At 40.7% G+C, this 17,867-nt stretch overlaps 1 protein-coding gene across 1 annotated transcript in view; it reads right to left on the bottom strand.

Moving 5' to 3' along the window:
- CFAP44 (cilia and flagella associated protein 44) overlaps positions 1-17,867 on the bottom strand; it is a 114,265-nt gene that overhangs the window by 70,513 nt on the left and 25,885 nt on the right. Inside the window, exons 11-16 of the mRNA XM_059687827.1 lie at positions 17,288-17,387; positions 14,006-14,100; positions 10,074-10,283; positions 9,319-9,429; positions 7,285-7,446; positions 4,143-4,406 (exon numbers count right to left, since the gene is read on the bottom strand). Coding sequence (XP_059543810.1) covers positions 4,143-4,406; positions 7,285-7,446; positions 9,319-9,429; positions 10,074-10,283; positions 14,006-14,100; positions 17,288-17,387 — 942 coding nt within the window. The remainder of the gene's footprint in view (positions 1-4,142; positions 4,407-7,284; positions 7,447-9,318; positions 9,430-10,073; positions 10,284-14,005; positions 14,101-17,287; positions 17,388-17,867) is intronic.

The following is a 17,867-nucleotide window of genomic DNA, read 5'->3' as shown; positions in this document are numbered from 1 at the left end:
GAGCAGGCTGGCGGCGGAGGGCGCGGTTGTTGTTTTCAATCGGGAGGGAGTCGCAGATTCTGAGCACCAGATCCGGGCGAGTCTTTAGGGACCCAGACTCAAACGGGAGAAGCGGGACTGTCTGGCTTCGGTCAGAGCGAGGGCAGCTTTCTCTCCGAGCTTTGCAGCGGGTGCTGGGACTCAGAGAGGCAGAGCCCCTGGGGACCAGACTGAGAGCCGCCATAACTGCTCTCTCCGGCCCACCCTGTTGATCCTGTGCGACCCGCCCCGCCCAAGCCCTGCACAGAGGCATTTGCCGAATAGCCTCAGGCAAAGGCTAGATTAGCACCTCCCTAGAGGACAGAAGTTCTCTCACTGCTGACACAGCTGATTCTCATAGCCACTTGGCCTGGAGGTCAAACCCTCCCTGGAATTAGCTACAACAATCAAGATTTAACTATAAGACTGCGAACAAAGACCACTAGGGGGTGCACCAAGGAAGCATAACAAAATGCGGAGACAAAGAAACAGGACAAAATTGTCAAAGGAAGATATAGAGTTCAGAACCACACTTTTAAGGTCTCTCAAGAACTGTTTAGAAGCTGCCGATAAACTTAATGAGATCTACACAAAAACTAATAAGACCCTCGATCTTATATTGGGGAACCAACGAGAAATTAAGCACACACAGACTGAAATAACGAATATTATACAGACGCCCGACAGCAGACCAGAGGAGCGCAAGAACCAAGTCAATGATTTGAAATGCGAGGAAGCAAAAAACATCCAACCGGAAAAGCAAAATGAAAAAAGAATCCAAAAATGCGAGGATAGTGTAAGGAGCCTCTGGGACAGCTTCAAGCGTACCAACATCAGAATTATAGGGGTGCCAGAAGATGAGAGAGAGCAAGATATTGAAAACCTATTTGAAGAAATAATGACAGAAAACTTCCCCCACCTGGTGAAAGAAATGGACTTACAGGTCCAAGAAGCGCCGAGAACCCCAAACAAAAGGAATCCAAAGAGGACCACACCAAGACACATCATAATTAAAATGCCAAGAGCAAAAGATAAAGAGAGAATCTTAAAAACAGCAAGAGAAAGAAACTCAGTTACCTACAAGGGAATACCCATACGACTGTCAGCTGATTTCTCAACAGAAACTTTGCAGGCCAGAAGGGAGTGGCAAGAAATATTCAAAGTGATGAATACCAAGAACCTACAACCAAGATTACTTTATCCAGCAAAGCTATCATTCAGAATTGAAGGTCAGATAAAGAGCTTCACAGATAAGGAAAAGCTAAAGGAGTTCATCACCACCAAACCAGGATTATATGAAATGCTGAAAGGTATCCTTTAAGAAGAGGAAGAGGAAGAAAAAGGTAAAGATACAAATTATGAACAACAAATATGCATCTATCAACAAGTGAATCTAAGAATCAAGTGAATAAATAATCTGATGAACAGAATGAACTGTTGATTATAATAGAATCAGGGACATAGAAAGGGAATGGACTGACTATTCTTGGGGGGGAAAGGGGTGTGGGAGATGTGGGAAGAGACTGGACAAAAATCGTGCACCTATGGATGAGGACAGTGGGTGGGGAGTGAGGGCGGAGGGTGGGGTGGGAACTGGGAGGAGGGGAGTTATGGGGGGAAAAAAAAGAGGAACAAATGTAATAATCTGACCAATAAAGATTTAATTAAAAAAAAAAAGTGAACACTCAAAAAAAAAAAAAAAAAAAAAAAGATATTTCATGGAAATGGAAACAACAAAAAACTGGGATAGTTATAGTTATACCAGACGAAACAGACTTTAAAACAAAGACTACATCAAAAGGCAAGGAAGGACCCAGCAATTCCACTATTGGTATTTACCTGAAGAAATTCAAAACACTAAATTGAAAAAAAAACATATGCATCCCCATACTCGTAGCATTATTTACAATAGCCAAGATATGGAAACAACCTAAGTGTCCATCAGTAAATGAATGAATAAGGAAGAAGTGATACATATATATACAATGAAATACGATTCAGCCAAAAAGAAGAATGAAATCTTGCCATTTACAACACCATGTAGGAACCTAGAAAGTACTCTGCTGAGATTTAACAAGGTGATCACTTCATAAGTTATATAAATGTCTAACCAGTGTTATACATCTGAAACTAATATAATATTGTAAACCAAATCTAATTGAAAAATAAAAAATTATTTTAAAAAAAGAAGGATGGAGGCTCAGCTCAATCAAATATTTCTGAAAGGTCAAATGGTTAGAGAAGTAACCATTGAGCTAGGCAATATGGAAATCTTTGAAGTGAAGTGGTGGAGACAGAAACTCAACTAGAATTGGTTAAAGAGCAAATAGGCGGTGAAGAATTGAAGCCAGCAATTACAGATGACTATTTCAAGAAAGTTTCATATAAAGCAGCAGTGGAGGGGAAGGAAAGAGAGATTAAGGGGAAAAATTTAAGATAAGTACTAGAGCATGTTTATGTGCTGATAAGAACTGAGTTACTAGAAAGAAGTTGATGATACAGAGGACCAGGTGGCTTACTTCAGATGCAACATCTTTGAGAAAAGGAGAGGGGATGGGATCAAGAGACATCTAGACCAGTGTACCTGGGAAGGTCCAGGGGACCATTCAAGATTTGTAAAAATAGGTGAAGCAGACAAAACTTGTAAAGATCCCTGTATAGCAAAAGTATACTGGATAGCACTACCATTATTTTCAAAATGCTAATTATTTTCAAAATGTATAAACAACAGACTCAGCAGGAAAACACCTTATACCTTTGCCCTCTTCTATCTCTGATTCTTTTCCCCTTGACCTCTTAGAATATGGATGATTATCATAGGTGATAACAAGTAGACATATAAGAGATATATAAAGATGATATAAAAACAATGGTAACTCACACTCATTCTTCAAACTCCACATCTTTAATAGTAATTAGTAAATGAAGTCATACCATAAGAGTGAAAAAGTAAATATGTACTAAATATAATGACTATCAAATATGTTGGTTTAGGGTTGACATAACAACTACTTATTATATTACTAGAGGCCAGGCGCACAAACATTTGTGCACTCAGGGGGGTCCCTCAGCCCAGCCTGTGTCCTCTCTCAGTCTGGGACCTTCAGGGGATGTCCACTTGCTGGCTTAGGCCTGCTCCCCAGGGAATCGGGCCTAAGCTGGCAGTCAGACATCCTCTGGCAGCCTGGGAGCCCTCGGGGGATGTCCACTTGCCAGCGGGGAGCAGGCCTAAGCTGCAGTCGGACATCCTTAGCGCTGCTGAGGAGGTGGGAGAGGCAGCCGTCAGCCTGGCTTGTGGCTGAGCAGAGCTCCCCCTGTGGGAGTGCACTGACCACCAGGGGGCAGCTCCTGTATTGAGCATCTGCCCCCTGGTGGTCAGTGTGTCATAGTGACCAGTCATTCCCAGTCATTCTGCTGTTAGGGTCAAATTGCATATTACCCTTTTATTATATAGGATAGAGGCCTGGTGCATGGGTGGGGGCCAGCTGGTTTTCTGTGAAGGGTGTCCTGGATCAGGGTGAGGGTCCCAATGGGGTGCCTGACCGGCCTGGGTGGGGGTCTGAGGGCCGTTCTCAGGCTGGCCACACCCCCTTCAGGGTGGGGGTCCCCATTTGGGTGCCTGGCCAGCCTGGGTGAGGGGCTGATGGCTGTTTGCAGGCTGGCCAAGCCCCCCAGTGGGGACCCTCACCCCTTGGGGGTGTGGCCAGCCTGGGTGAGGAGCTGAGGGCCGTTTTCAGGCTGCCCACAGCCCCTTCAGGGTGGGGGGGTCCCTGCTGGGGTGCCTGGCCAGCCTGGTTGAGGAGCTGATGGCTGTTTTCAGGCTGGCCACTGCCGTGGGCTGGAAGTAGGTATGTGGGATTTATTTATCTTCTATAATTGAAACTTTGTAGCCTTGAGCAGAGCTCAGGACCAGCAGAGCAGGCGGGAATATTGGCTTCCTCCATTGCTGGGGCAACCCAAGGCCCCTGCTCGCTCCAGCTCCATGGCCGACGCCTTCTTAGTTGGGTTAATTTGCATATTTGCTCCTGACTGGGGGGTGGCTGTGGCTTGTAGGCATGGCTTGTGGGTGTAGCGGGGGTATGGTCAATTTGCATGTTTCTCTTTTATTAGATTTGATTACTCACCAAAGAAAGCCAGAACTTCCCTGGTCCAGAGTAAAACCCACAGAGGATGCGACTGGGGATTGATGGAATAAAGATTTCGGGTAATGGCTCCTCCTCCTCCTCCTCCTCCTCCACCGCTGCCTCCTCCTCTTCCTCCTCCTCCTTCTCTTCTTTCTTATCCTCCACCTCCTCTTCTTCCACCTCTGCTAGCCGTGTCCTCCTTTCTTCCTTTTCCTTCTCTTTCAACTCCTTATGTTTCCTTCTCTTTTCAATTTCTATTAATCTCTTTTGCAAAAGAGACATTAAGGAGATGTAAAAACCATTACAATCATTCATTCATTTACACTATTGGGGAAGACAAAGAAAATAGAAGGAAGGCGTCCTAGAGCAGTGGTTCTCAACCTTCCTAATGCCGCGACCCTTTAATACAGTTCCTCTTGTTGTGGTGACCCCCAATTTCATTGTTACAAATTGAACATAATTAAAGCATAGTGATTAATCACAAAAACAATATGTAATTATATATGTGCTTTCCGATGGTCTTAGGCGACCCCTGTGAAAGGGTCGTTCAACCCCCAGAAGGGTTGCAACTCACAGGTTGAGAACCGCTGTCCTAGAGAAACTCAATAGATATCAATTTGGGGATATATTTTTATCACTAAATTTTTCAAATCTTTGGAATAACTTTATTTCTATATTAGCCCCCACCCCCACAACTGATCCTGGCTTTATAGGCATTATTTCATTGGGGGTTTTTTCCCCTAATAAACAGCTAAATACAGTTTCTCTCAGAGTCTAACCCTGTCAGACCAACAATTAGGTGGACTTGAGATAGTATAGTTAAGAAGCTAGGAAAATTTCTTAGCAAGTGGAATAGGTAAACTGAGACAGATAGTTAAACAGCAGTTTGCAGCCCTCTAGTAAATCCTTTCTTCCTTAACCAGGGACATTTATGAGTAAATGGTTTTCACTTCTCCCCAACAAGAGGGTAAATAGCTTAAATCACCCTACTTAAGGAGATAGATAGCAGAAATCTAATCAGTCCTATTTGCCAACCACACCCAAGGACATATGAAGTTAAGGGAATAAATCTCATTTTGGCACATCAGCATAAAACAAATGAATATTCTATTGAGATCCTCCCTTAGGGCCTCTCCTAAACACCCAGGCTTTCTAAAAGCCCTTAATGCTAAGGTCCTAGTGAGCTCTCTTTCCCAGGAACATGCCCAATGGGCAGCGACAAGCCAGGGCAAACCCCTGAACCTGTCGCCAAGACCCCCCCTTTTCCAGCTTCTTAGTGAGCCAAGCAGACCAGCCTAGGCTCATTTCCTCAACCCTTTCTTGTTTCACTGTCCCCAACGATAATAAACATCCTCCAGAATTCACTTGGACTTCTGTTGTGAAATTTTTCCTACATGAAGTTAGAACCCACAGACTATCGGAGGCTCTAGGCCACGCATGTCAAACTCAAAGGCTAACATGGGCCAAATAAACAAGGTTTAAGTGTATCTGGGCCGCAAAAAATTTCATAGAAACAGAGGTTTATTTCTATAGAGACACGCTGGATACAGAGGGCTGAAATCAATGAGTAATCATTAACTTAAAATAATAGAACATTTTAATAAAAATTAATATTTTTTCTTCAACATTAACTTACCAGACACTGAATAACTGCACAAATTAATAAGCATAATGTAAATAAACCTGCTGGGGTCTTATCTGCAGCAAAAGGGTTCAAGAATCTGGAGAAGGGCTGCAACATAAATTAAATAAACTAGACATGGAATATAAATTTGGGAGGCATGGGGGAGCCAGGGGAGGTTCCACTTCCTAGTGAAGTGGGCCCTCTGAATCTCCGGACCCATGGCTTTTTATTTGCTGGCCAGGCCCTTTAGGAATGCAAACAGGTAAAGTTTGGTAAACAGGAAAAGAGTATCAGGTTAGGGGAAATGCCTACAGCTGTTCAGCATCAAGTAATAATATATGCAGATTTTCAGCCCTGCTGAAGCCCCAAGATCCATCAGCCTTCTGATGAACTTCTTGCATAATTATGACCTGCTGGAATTTGCTTCCAGCATAAACCTATTTTTCTTGCTCTCCAAAAGCGAAATATTTCCTGTTGCGCACACCAAACAAGTCAGTACAAGACTAATGACGTGGCAATCAGCTGCTAAAATATTTGCTGCTAGTACTGGTGGAGAGGAATGGTGCGCCTGTGTGTAAGGCGGGTAACAGAAATGAATACATGATTATAGTAATCAGTCACTAGCGGATGTTTTAGTTTGTTATTAATAATTATGTGTAACAGAATATTGTAAAAATTAAGTTACGAAATTTTTATTAAAATGTTCCTTAGAAACCGTTATATTGGCTGAGCTGCAAAAATATTTGTTGTGGGCCACATGCCACCCGCGGGCCACGAGTTTGACATGCTTGCTCTAGGCAGACCCACTATTGTCCAGGCCCCTTTTCCAATAACACTGAAATAATCTATGAGGGAAGTTGTTTCTATTTTTAGTAAACTGTGACTTTGGCCCTCAGCACTATCAACTGATTATTGAAAAAAGCCCCTAAAACTGGCATTCCTAACTCTCATTTTTTACCTCTTTATTCTGCTTACCTCTCAGAATTATCTCTAATTTAACATGCTCTCATCAATCCCCTCCACAAAAACTCTAATGGATTCCAATAGTCTAAGAAATAAATGGAAACACCTTGGCTAGTATTTAGAGTCCCGGGTATTGGTCACAGATTTGCCACATCCCATCACAAACTGCCTCCCTCTATTTTACCAGTTCATTCTTCATTTCCCCCAAACACCAAAACAAGTCTGCCTTCCCCCAGGATGTTCTCCCAACTTTTATTGCCTTCCTCCTCATTTTCAACCTTTCAAAATTCCTCTCAATTTTTAAGGACTGAATGTCACCTCAAAAGAGTCATTCTTGACCTCCTTTCATGCTTCCATCAGAATCATATATTCTTTTCTCTGCATGCCCCTAAAATTCTTTTCTTTGTGCTGTGATTTTAATATCTATTCACTGCTGCCTTCAAATACAGGGTCTATGTCTTATTCCTCTTTGTATTTTCCCAGCACTTAACACAGACTATTTTATATTCTAAGAAACAAAATATTAAAAAATAATGCTTCAAGGATATCTCATACCAGAATCTTAGATTTGACACTTGAGAAATGGAAACATTTTATGCACATGTCTTTGATTTCATAGGTAACTATATTGTCATCCTCCACGTCCGCCTTTATGGTTGGAAATGGAGCTTCAAGGACATAGCCATTCTCACAGAAAATCAATAAAGTACTTTCAGGCTAAAAAAGAAAAATTAAACATGTCATTTACATCAATATGTTCATTGTAGCATCATTTACAATAGTCAAGATATGGAAAGAACCTAAATGTCCATCAACTGATGAATTGATAAAGAAGAATTGGTGCTCATATACAATGGAATAAGACTCAGCCATAAAAAAGAATGAAATCTTGCCATCTGCAATAACATCGGTGAAACTAGAGGGTATTGTGCTGAGTGAAATAAGTCAGACAGCCCGGCTAGTGTTGCTCAGTGATTGAGCATTGAACTATGAACCAAGAGGTCATGGTTTGATTCCTGGTCAGGGCACTTGCCTGAGTTTCAGGCTCGATCCCCAGTAGGGGGAGTGCAGGAGGTAGCCGATCAATGATTCTCTCTCATCATTGATGTTTCTATCTCCCTCTCGCTTTCTCTCTGAAATCAATAAAAATATTTTTTAAAGAAATAAGTCAGACAGAGGAAGATAAATGCCATGATTTTACTTACTAGTATATGTGGAATCTAAAAAATAAACAAGCAGAACAGAAGCAGACTCATAGATACAAAGGACATTTTAAGGGTTGCCAGAGGGGAGAGAGAATTGGTGTGAGAGGATTAAGAAGTACAAATTAGTGTTATAGAATAGTCATAGGGAAATAAAGTATAGCATAGGGATTATTATAGTCAATAATATTGTAATAACTATGTATGGTGTCAGATGGATACTAGATTTATCAGGGTGATCATTTAATGAGTTTTATAAATGTCTAATCAATGTGTTGTATACCTGAAACTAATATAATATTGTATGTCAATTGTAATTAAAAAAATAAATAAATGCATTTAAAAAAACAATGAGCATTGTTAATTTTAAGACACTTTTCTTGATATTACTACTATATTTTTCTATCCTTTTCTTTAGAAAATCTTAAAACAGATTATAGATGTTAACCCAGTAATCCTGACATCACTTCTATGCAGATCACCAGTATTATTATTATCCTGGAACCTAGTACAGCACCCAGTTTAGAAATTTAATCACTATTCAGATGGCTGAATTATCCTTTGAGCAAACTTAGGAAAATTATAGGCATTACACAAGATTAGTACTCAATACTAAATCACTAGTTGTTAAGAGAGAATGGAAGATTAGAAGTGCAAATGGATGTGGGATGGGAGCAGAAGAGAAGTAAAGACCTTAACAGAACTTGGTGAACATCAGAATGACTGACAGACCCAAGTCAACATATCCTATTAATAAAAGCCCACTATGCTAAGTGTCTAACTAGTCAACCATTCAACCAGTTGCTATGACACGCACTGACCACCAGGGGGACAGACACTCTGACTGGTAGGTTAGCTTGCTGCTGGGGTCCAGCCAATAGGGACTGGGTGAGGTGGGCTGGGCATGCACTGGAGCCCTCCTGTGATCGCTCCCCGGCCCTGATCGTGGGGTCCCTTGGCTTGGCCTGTGCCCTCTCACAATCTGGGACCCCTCGGGGGATGTCGGAAAGGCAGTTTCATCCCGATCCCCACAGGCCAGGCTGAGGGACCCCACTGGTACACGAATCCATGCACCAGGCCTCTAGTTCTGATATATTGTGTTATCAAGATAAGGCACCACTGTTGAAGCAAAGCTGGATATAAATAACCCAATGTTTTCAGAGGGGACTGTGGCCAACCAATTAGAGTGTATGGAAGGAAGAGGGGTAGTGGGGAGAATGTGAAGCTCCTGAGGATATACTAATAGCTAAGCTGAGCAGCATCCTGGTCCCTCAATGCAGAAGCCAGGAATTGGGCTAATAATTGCGCCTGCTATTCTCTATCTATTAGGTCACTTCATTGTGTAGTAATTAAGATTTAAGCATGAAGACCAATAATAACTACTTACATGAGAGATCGGAGACCATACTAACTGGATAACAGGTCCAGGAGTATTAATATAACCAATTGGTTTATAATCCTTTTCCACTTCAAAGAAGAACACAGTTTTATCTTTACTCTAAGAAAAATAAATATCAGCCAAATATATATTATTATAAAATCAATTCCATAGAACACAAAGCAGCATTTATTAGCTATCATGTATTTACTGTATACTTATTCCTACATGCACACTTATAACTACAATGATCATGTATTCCCAGATTGTTCTGGAAAAATTCTAATTGCAAATGTTTACTTCATTTTCCCCATAAAACACTTGATAAACCATATATTCCAGTATTTGGTTCTGAAAAGACAATGACCATACCTGTACATAAGATTAATTCAGAAAAAATGTTCCCCAATGCCAATGCTCACCCATTAATGCACAAAGAATTTACATAGTCATTCTCTTCATTCTTCTCTTCTATTATGGGAATATACCTATGCTATGAAATATTGATATAGATAAAACATCTTGCATGACTCCCAGCTGAAATTTTCTATTACTTTAAAATAAACATTAGAACTCAAATTGTAAGAATATTTTAAAATGTCATGCACAGACCATGCTGAAAGAATATGAATACAAAGAAAGCAAAATATGGGTATGTTCTTAGAAATGAGCATCACCAAATAAGGCATCATTAAGTAGGAAGATTAATAAGGCAAGGTTAACCATCAAACATCAATAGAAAGCAAAGAAAATCTACTACTCACCCCTGTGGCTAGAATTTCTCCATCACGTTCAAAAGCTAACGCAGTAACCTGAGCAGTATGGGGTTTGAAAACATGTTTCAAATGAAGATCTGCATCTGAATATTTCTTCCGTCCAGCAAAAACTGTGAGCTCTTTTGGATCATAAAGTTCAAGAACTCGAACAACCCCATCTTCAAATCCTATAATAATCTGTGCTCCGGTGAAGCTTATCTTAGACAAAAATTAAATGCAAGAAATCTGAAATTAGTTGATTAGGGAAGTTATACTATGTTACATCTGTATTTTATTTATTAGTAGACTTAAATCATTTAACAATGGCTGCCCATTGGTAATTCCTTCTTCCACTTTCTGGTAACCTCCATCTATTCTAGGATGTCTATGAGATGGGTAAACAATGGCAGTTCAACCACTCATGAGCAAATGTTGGAGGAGTGTCTGTCAATTACATGTCAGGCGCCTACCACCAGCAACTCAAGAATGAGCATACGCAGTCTCAGTCCCTGCTTTCACAGAATGTATGATCTAGTGGGGAAGACTGACATTAATTAATAAATCACACAAATGAGTGAGGAATTAAAGACTGAAATAAGTGCTAAAGGAAAGAAACTTATTCCCTGAGAGCATATAACAAAGAAAGCTGACCTAGACTGAGGACTTTCTGAAGGAAGAGATGGTGGAGCTGAGATCAGAAAAAGGCCCAGGAATTAATGAACAGGAAGATGGCAGAAGCACTTCTGGGAGAGGCTGTAGCTTGTGCAAATGTCATGTGTCAGTAAAGAATGGAACTCAAGAAAAAAGTTATAATTTGACTAGAGCAGACTGAGTAAGGGAGCAATGCATCCACAAGAGGCTAGCGAGGGAAATAAGCAGGCACCATGTCACAGTAGGCATAGTCTTCATCCCAAGAGTAGCAGGAAGTCAACAAAAGTTTTTAGTGGTGGGCTGGGGGTGGGCAGTGACATGATCAGATTTGCTATTTTAGAAATGTCATCCTCACTGCTGTGTGTAAGGTATATCTGGGATGGCCTGATGGAATGCAGGGCGACCTTTGGGAGTCCTTTGAAGAGATGACTCCATACTCTAGAAAGGTGACTGTGGTAACGTGGTCTGAGGTGATGTAGTGGAGAAGAGGGACATAGACACATTTTAGTAAGAAGTATAATGGCCCTATTGGTAATGAATGGACATGGGGAATGAGGCAGAGGAAGGTGTCAATGACAACTAAGATATATACTGAGAGTCAGGAAACACTGGAAGAAGCCAGGTGTGTGTGTGGTTTGTTGCTGCTATTGTTTTGGAGGGAGGATAGCTGGGGGCAAGCAGAAAGTCATTAATTTAGTCTTGGCTATGTTGAGTTTGGAGTCCCCTGGAGATCTCAGAGATGACATATCATCTGTGGTTTAGAGGAGAAGTCTGGGTTGGGAATATAAATCCAGCAATGCCTGAAAGTGCTAAATATGCTGTCTTAAAGGCATTCAGGAGAAGGGCAATAGCCTTGGTATTCTCTCTTTAAAAAAAAAAAATTTTTGTATTGATTTCCGAGAGGGAAGGAAAGATAGAAATAGAAACATCAATAATGAAAGAGAATCATTGATTGGCTGCCTCCTGCACACCCCACACTGGGAATCGAGCCCGAGACCAGGGCATGTGCTCTGACCAGGAATCAAACTATGACCTCCTGGTTCATAAGTCAATGCTCAACCACTGAGCAACACCAGCCAGGCATCCCTGGTATCTTTAGAGCAGCAGTCGCCAATCTTTCAGATCCCATGGACCACCAGTGGTCTGTGGACCACTGGTTGGCGATCACTGCTTTACAGCACAGTGATCATGCCTGAGGCCAAGCAATTAGGAGAATATTGGGAATAAGAAAACTGTACCCCACTCAACTCCAGTGGAATGTTGTTAATTCAACAAATATTTACTAAATTTCTAAATGTACCAGTAACTGTAGAGGCCCTGGAGGTACAAAGAGTAGGTATGATTGTCACCATGAAAAACACAGTCTTGCCCTGGTCAGTGTTCCTCAGTGGTTAGAGTGTTGGCCCATGTACCAAAGGGTCATGGGTTCAATTGCTGGTCAAGGGCACATACCTGGGTTGCAGGTTTGACCTCCAGCCAGTCAAGGAGCATGCAGGTCTCTCTCACATCAATGACTCTCTCCCTTTCTCTCTCTCTCTCTCTCTCTCTCTCTCTCTCTCTCTCTCTCTCTCTCTCTCTCTCTCCCTTCTTCTTTTTCTAAAAATCAATAGAAAAAAATATCCTCAGGTGAGGATTAACAACAAAAACAACAAACAGCCTATGGAAAGGATATATAATAAAGCAAATCATCTTAGTATGTTGTGCTAAGTGCTGTAACAGAAGTATATACACAATCCTTAACAAATAAACAAAAAAAAAAATGACACAGGAAGGAACACTTGGCTGTATTTGAAGGTGGGGTCACAAAGGGCTATGCAGAGGAGATGATGTTTGACCTTAGCTGAGTTATCAAACATGATGTGGAGTTTTCCAGAAGGCAAGAGAGTATGGAGAAGGGGCATTTAATTCTAGTATAATATCCATATGATCATTACTTGGATGTAAGGCTAAAACAGGAAACATTTTATGGACATCACATAACCATCTCAATAAATGATTCAATTACTTGGGCTGTATTTTAAAGACTTCAGTAAGAGTGTAAAAAGATTAGAATAGTGAGCCAGGTTTGGTAACCCAAATATTTGTGGTTTCTACTTGTTTTAGCCTAATCATTGTTCTGCCTCTATTCCCTGGCCTAAATTCTCCTTCTGATCTTGATCCCATCATGAAATTCCCCTCCACTCCAGCCATCTCCACATCTACTTTAAACTTGAAATATTTTGTATTTTATTTCAACCCAAAACAGTAAGGATAAAACATTCCCAAAATACTCCCATGACATTTTAAAAACATGGCTGCAAATTCTTTGACATGCCTCCCATAGAGCGATGGGGTTTAAATCCCTCCCCCTTTAATCTGTGGCTTCCAAGACTGGGAAGGCCAGCAGCTTCTGCCTTGTCTGTTGGGACACTAGATCTTGGAGTCCCAACCTTCTGTGTAAGAAGTGTGTGACTGCCCTGAGGCCACCATACTGTGATGAAGCCCAAGCCATAGGAGGGGATATTAGGTAAGCACTCCTGCTGACATCTCAGCTTAGCCCAGCCTTCAACTCAGGTGCCAGACTTGTAATACAGAAGCCTTTAGATAATTCCAGGACCCAGCCATTCAAGTCTTCCCAGCTGAGGTTCCCAAAACCATGAAGCAGTGATAACCCATCCCTGCTGCCACCTATCTGAATTCCCACTCTACAAAGTGAGCAAAACAAAATGATGGTTGCTTTATACCACTACATTTTGTGATAGTTTGTTACACAGCAATAGATAACTAGAAAAACTCCCTCTCTCTTCCTGATTTTCTTCTATAGCTCTTATCATTGTCTGACATATCACAAATTTACTTGTTTATTGTCTGTCTCTGCCCCTTGTCTCCCACTATTACTGTAAGGTACAGCAAGGGCAAGTATTTTTGTCTTTGTTCATTGCTATAGTCCTAGAATCCAGAACAAGGCCCAGCACCTAGTAGGCATGCTGGAAATATAAATAGAATGAATGAAATCAGAGCCAGGCAGATAGAGGATATATACAAAAAGTTCTGTTGTGTAATTACTTTGTAACATGGAACTATTACTAATCTGCAGGTAGAATAAAAATAGATGTTCATTAAAACAGGAACAAAATCACAATAGTAAGGTCATCATATGATATCTATCACATTCTAAGTGAATAAACTAATTTAAAATGATTATTCTTCTCTGAAATCCAGAATCGAAAAATATCTGTATTTCTAAGAAATAGCACTGTATACTATATTTATTAATAAAATCTAATAGAAGTTCCTTATAATAAACTTACCAGACGAGGTACCCAAGCAAGAGCTGTGCCTCCTTGTTTGAATTTCGCTTGAGTCAAAAAATTTTTGCTAGCAAAATCATAGATTCGAACAGAGCCTATAGAAAGATAGTTTTAAAAGAAACAAATGTATATGTAATCCTTTTTTAAATAACCTTGGCTCACTTCACATGTTGAGAATTTTAACAAGAAATTTCATAAATAACTACATCCACTGATAATCCAATAACCTTTCCTTAGTCAAAAATTTCTATATATGCCCTTGCTGGTATAGTTCAAGGGTTAGAGCATCAGTCCACTCACCGAAGGATTGAGAGTTTGATTCTGGTTGGGAAGCATGCAGGAGGCAACCAATCAATATGTCTCTCTCACATCAATGTTTTTCTCTCTCCCCCTCCCTTCCACTCTCTCTAAAAATCAATGGAAAAAATATCCTCGGGTGAGGATCAATAACAACAAAAAAATTTCTATGTATAGTGTTGATTGGCTAACTTATAAACATGTGTAATACAGAAGACAAGTGGGAGTTCTGGTTTAGATGGCGGTGTAGGTAAATGCAGTAATTGCATCCTCCTTTAACCACATTAGAACTACAACTAAACTACAGAAGAACCATCATTCTGAACTGCCTAAAACCAAGCTGAACATAAGTCCTACTACTAAGGATATAAGAAGCCACATCAAAACTGGTAGGGGCAGAGACTTAGAACGGGTCCCACACCCAGGTGTGGCAGATAAAAATCAGGACTGATATTTCAGCTGTAGAGGACCCCCTAAAGAACAAGCAGTCCCAACTCCATCTCAGGCCTCCCAGCCCAGGATTTCAGAGCTAGAAAGAGAAGTCCTCATTAACTTCAGGCTGTAAAAACCAGCTTGGGTTATGGTTGAGTGAGACAGAGTCTCAGGCGTTCCCCTGAAAGGGCCCACACACAGACCGACTTGCTCTGAGTTCCAGTGCCTGGGCACCAGGGATGTACAGGAGGGACTGAGTTATGTGGCCTGGAGGTGAGAATTGTAGGGGCAGCTTTCTCCCAGACAGAAGTGCTGGCAGAGGCCATTGTTTCTTTTCTGAGCCCTGCTCCCACTGAGCCAGCAGGCAAGTGCCATATTTGAGTCTCTGTCAACTTGTCCTCATTTGCCCCACCCTGGCGATTACCTGAAACCCCACCCCACCCAACTTGCATACCCAACCCAAGCCATTTCCAGTGGCTTTTCCATACAAATGACCTGTCTTGGATCATGCTTCAGACTTTTCTAAAATCTCTCAAGCAAGCAACATCTGACCTTTCCCTTGCTATGTACCTCTTGTAAGTGGCTTTAGGCCCAGCACTAGTGATAGCTGGCCTTGGTTCATAGGTTGGTTTCTCCTGGGCACCTCCAAACCCAGCATAAGTAGCAGTCATCTGCAGGTCATTGTGTAGCTCATACCAGGAGGCCCTGGGCAGGGCACAGGTTGACCTTGGCCTGCACCTCCCAGGAGGTCTCAGAGCCAGTGCACCTGGTAGACAGCTTCAGACCACATAAAAGCACAACCCAACCTCCTCCATGAGAACATACTTAAGGGATGGACTCAGCAGGAACCAGAGTAATGATGAAGTCCTGTTCTGTGGGACCAGCCCCTGTAGAGCTTATCCTCCATGGTGATCAAAGCCCTAATCTAGTGAATAAAATAGACATGCAAGTCCAGGAAGCACAGACAGTCCCAAACAAGATGAATCCAAAGAGGCTCCACACCAAGACACATTATTATTAAAATACCCAAGATTAAAGACAAAGAGAGAATCTTAAAAGCAGCAAGAGAAAAGCAGTTAATTATCTATAAGGAAGCTCCCATAAGACTGTCAGCTTATTTCTCCACAGAAACTTTTCAGGCCAGAAGGAATTGGCATGAAATATTCAGAGTGATGAAAAGCATGAACCTACAACCAAGATTATAATACCCAGCAAAGTTATCATCTAGAATTAAAAGACAGATAAAGAGCTTCCCAGAAAAAGCTAAAGGAGTATATCACCACCAAACCAGTACTACAAGAAATGTTAAAGAGTTTTCTTTAAGAAGAAGAGGGAAAAAAGATCCAAACATGAATAATAAAATTGCAATAAATACATATCTATCAACAAGTACTTTAAAGGCAAATGGATTAAATGATCCAATAAAAAGACATACGGAGGCTGAATTGATAACAAAATAACACCCTTACATATACTGTTTATAAGAGACTCACTTCAGAATAAAAGACATACACAGACTGAAAGTAAAGGGATGGAAAAGGATATTTCATAAAAATGGAAGCAGAAATTAAAAAGCTGGGATAGCAACACTTATACCAGACAAAATGGACTTTAAAACAAAGGTTATATAACAAGAGACAAAGAAGGACCCAACAATTTCACTTCTAAGTATTTATCTGAGAAACCCAAACACTAAATTGAAAAGACATATACATCCATATATTCATTGCAGCATTATTTACAATATCCAACATATGGAAACAACCTAAGTATCCAGCAATAAATGAATGGGTAAAAAAGAAGTGGTGCATATATAAATTGAATATTACTCAGCCATATAAAACAATGAAATCTTGTCATCTGCAACAACATGGATGGACTGAGAGGCTATTGTGCTGAGTCAGACAGAGAAAGACAAATACCATATGATTTCACTTACATGTGGAATCTAGAAAACAAAATAAATAAATAAATAAATAAATCAGAAACAAACTCATGTATACAGAGAACAAACTGATGGTTACCAGATGGGAGAGGGCTTGGGAGACTGGGTAGAAAAGGTGAAGGAATTAAGAAATACAAATTGGTAGTTACAGAACGGTCACAGGAATGTTAAAGTATAGCATAGGGAATATACTCAACTAGAGGTTTGGTGCATGAATTCGTGCACCGGGGGGTCCCTCCGCCTGGCCTGCACCCTCTCACAACTGATAACTGACTAGCAGATCAATTTCCCTTGCACAGTCCACATAGATTCCCCATAAGTCAACAAGGAAGAAAGGAGAAAGGAAAAGAACAGCACAAATGTAGATAAAACCAAAGTGAATAGCACTTTCATGACTGATGTACTGACTGTGTACTCATTTTAATCTCACAGTAACCATGGCTGCTGCATTTTGTGCCCTCTCCCCATCACAAAGACTCATCTCACTGTTATTAAGAGGTTTCACTTTTGGAAAAATTCTCAAATGCTTTTAATCAAACACATACAAAAGATTGTATTGAAAACAAAACAAAAAGGACAGCTATATTTTAATTAAAGTTCCTACTTACAGTCCAAGGCAGTTGTGGCCATAAGGTAAGTGAGAGGAGACATAGCCAAGGCTTCCACGGCTCCAGAATGGAAGGAGAAGAGGCATTCTGGATCTTGTGTCTGATCATCAAAAGACAGAAATTGTATTAGGTCTCAAAGATAGCTTAACGGAGAATTAAGGTCAAGTTTAAAGAAATACAAATAGCACCCTGTAACTACATGTGTGATTTTATCTGAATAGAAATAAGAAAAAGCATTATAGGTTAGAAAAAACACTGGACTTTGGAGCAATGGAGTACTGGCTGTGCAATTTGCACAAGCCACTTTGAATGCCAGTGTCCATTTCTTCATCAGTAAAATGATGGCAACTGCCTGCCTACTAAATAGGATAGGGGTGAGGACTACACGAGATAATATAAATGCAAATGGCTCATGTTTATGAAAACTGTAAAGCGCTCTATGTTAGCCATTGTCATTGCCACTTTTCTGGTAACTTTTGCTATGAGATAGACCTTTTTAAATGTACAACAGTAATGAAAGAAGAAAGAGAAAGAAACAATATGAATTCTCAGGAATCAGATATCTTGACCAAGTTTTTGA

This window comes from Myotis daubentonii, chromosome 3 (assembly GCF_963259705.1).
Source record: "Myotis daubentonii chromosome 3, mMyoDau2.1, whole genome shotgun sequence".
Classification (NCBI taxonomy): Eukaryota; Metazoa; Chordata; class Mammalia; order Chiroptera; family Vespertilionidae; genus Myotis; species Myotis daubentonii.
This window is presented reverse-complemented; position numbering and strand designations above follow the sequence as displayed.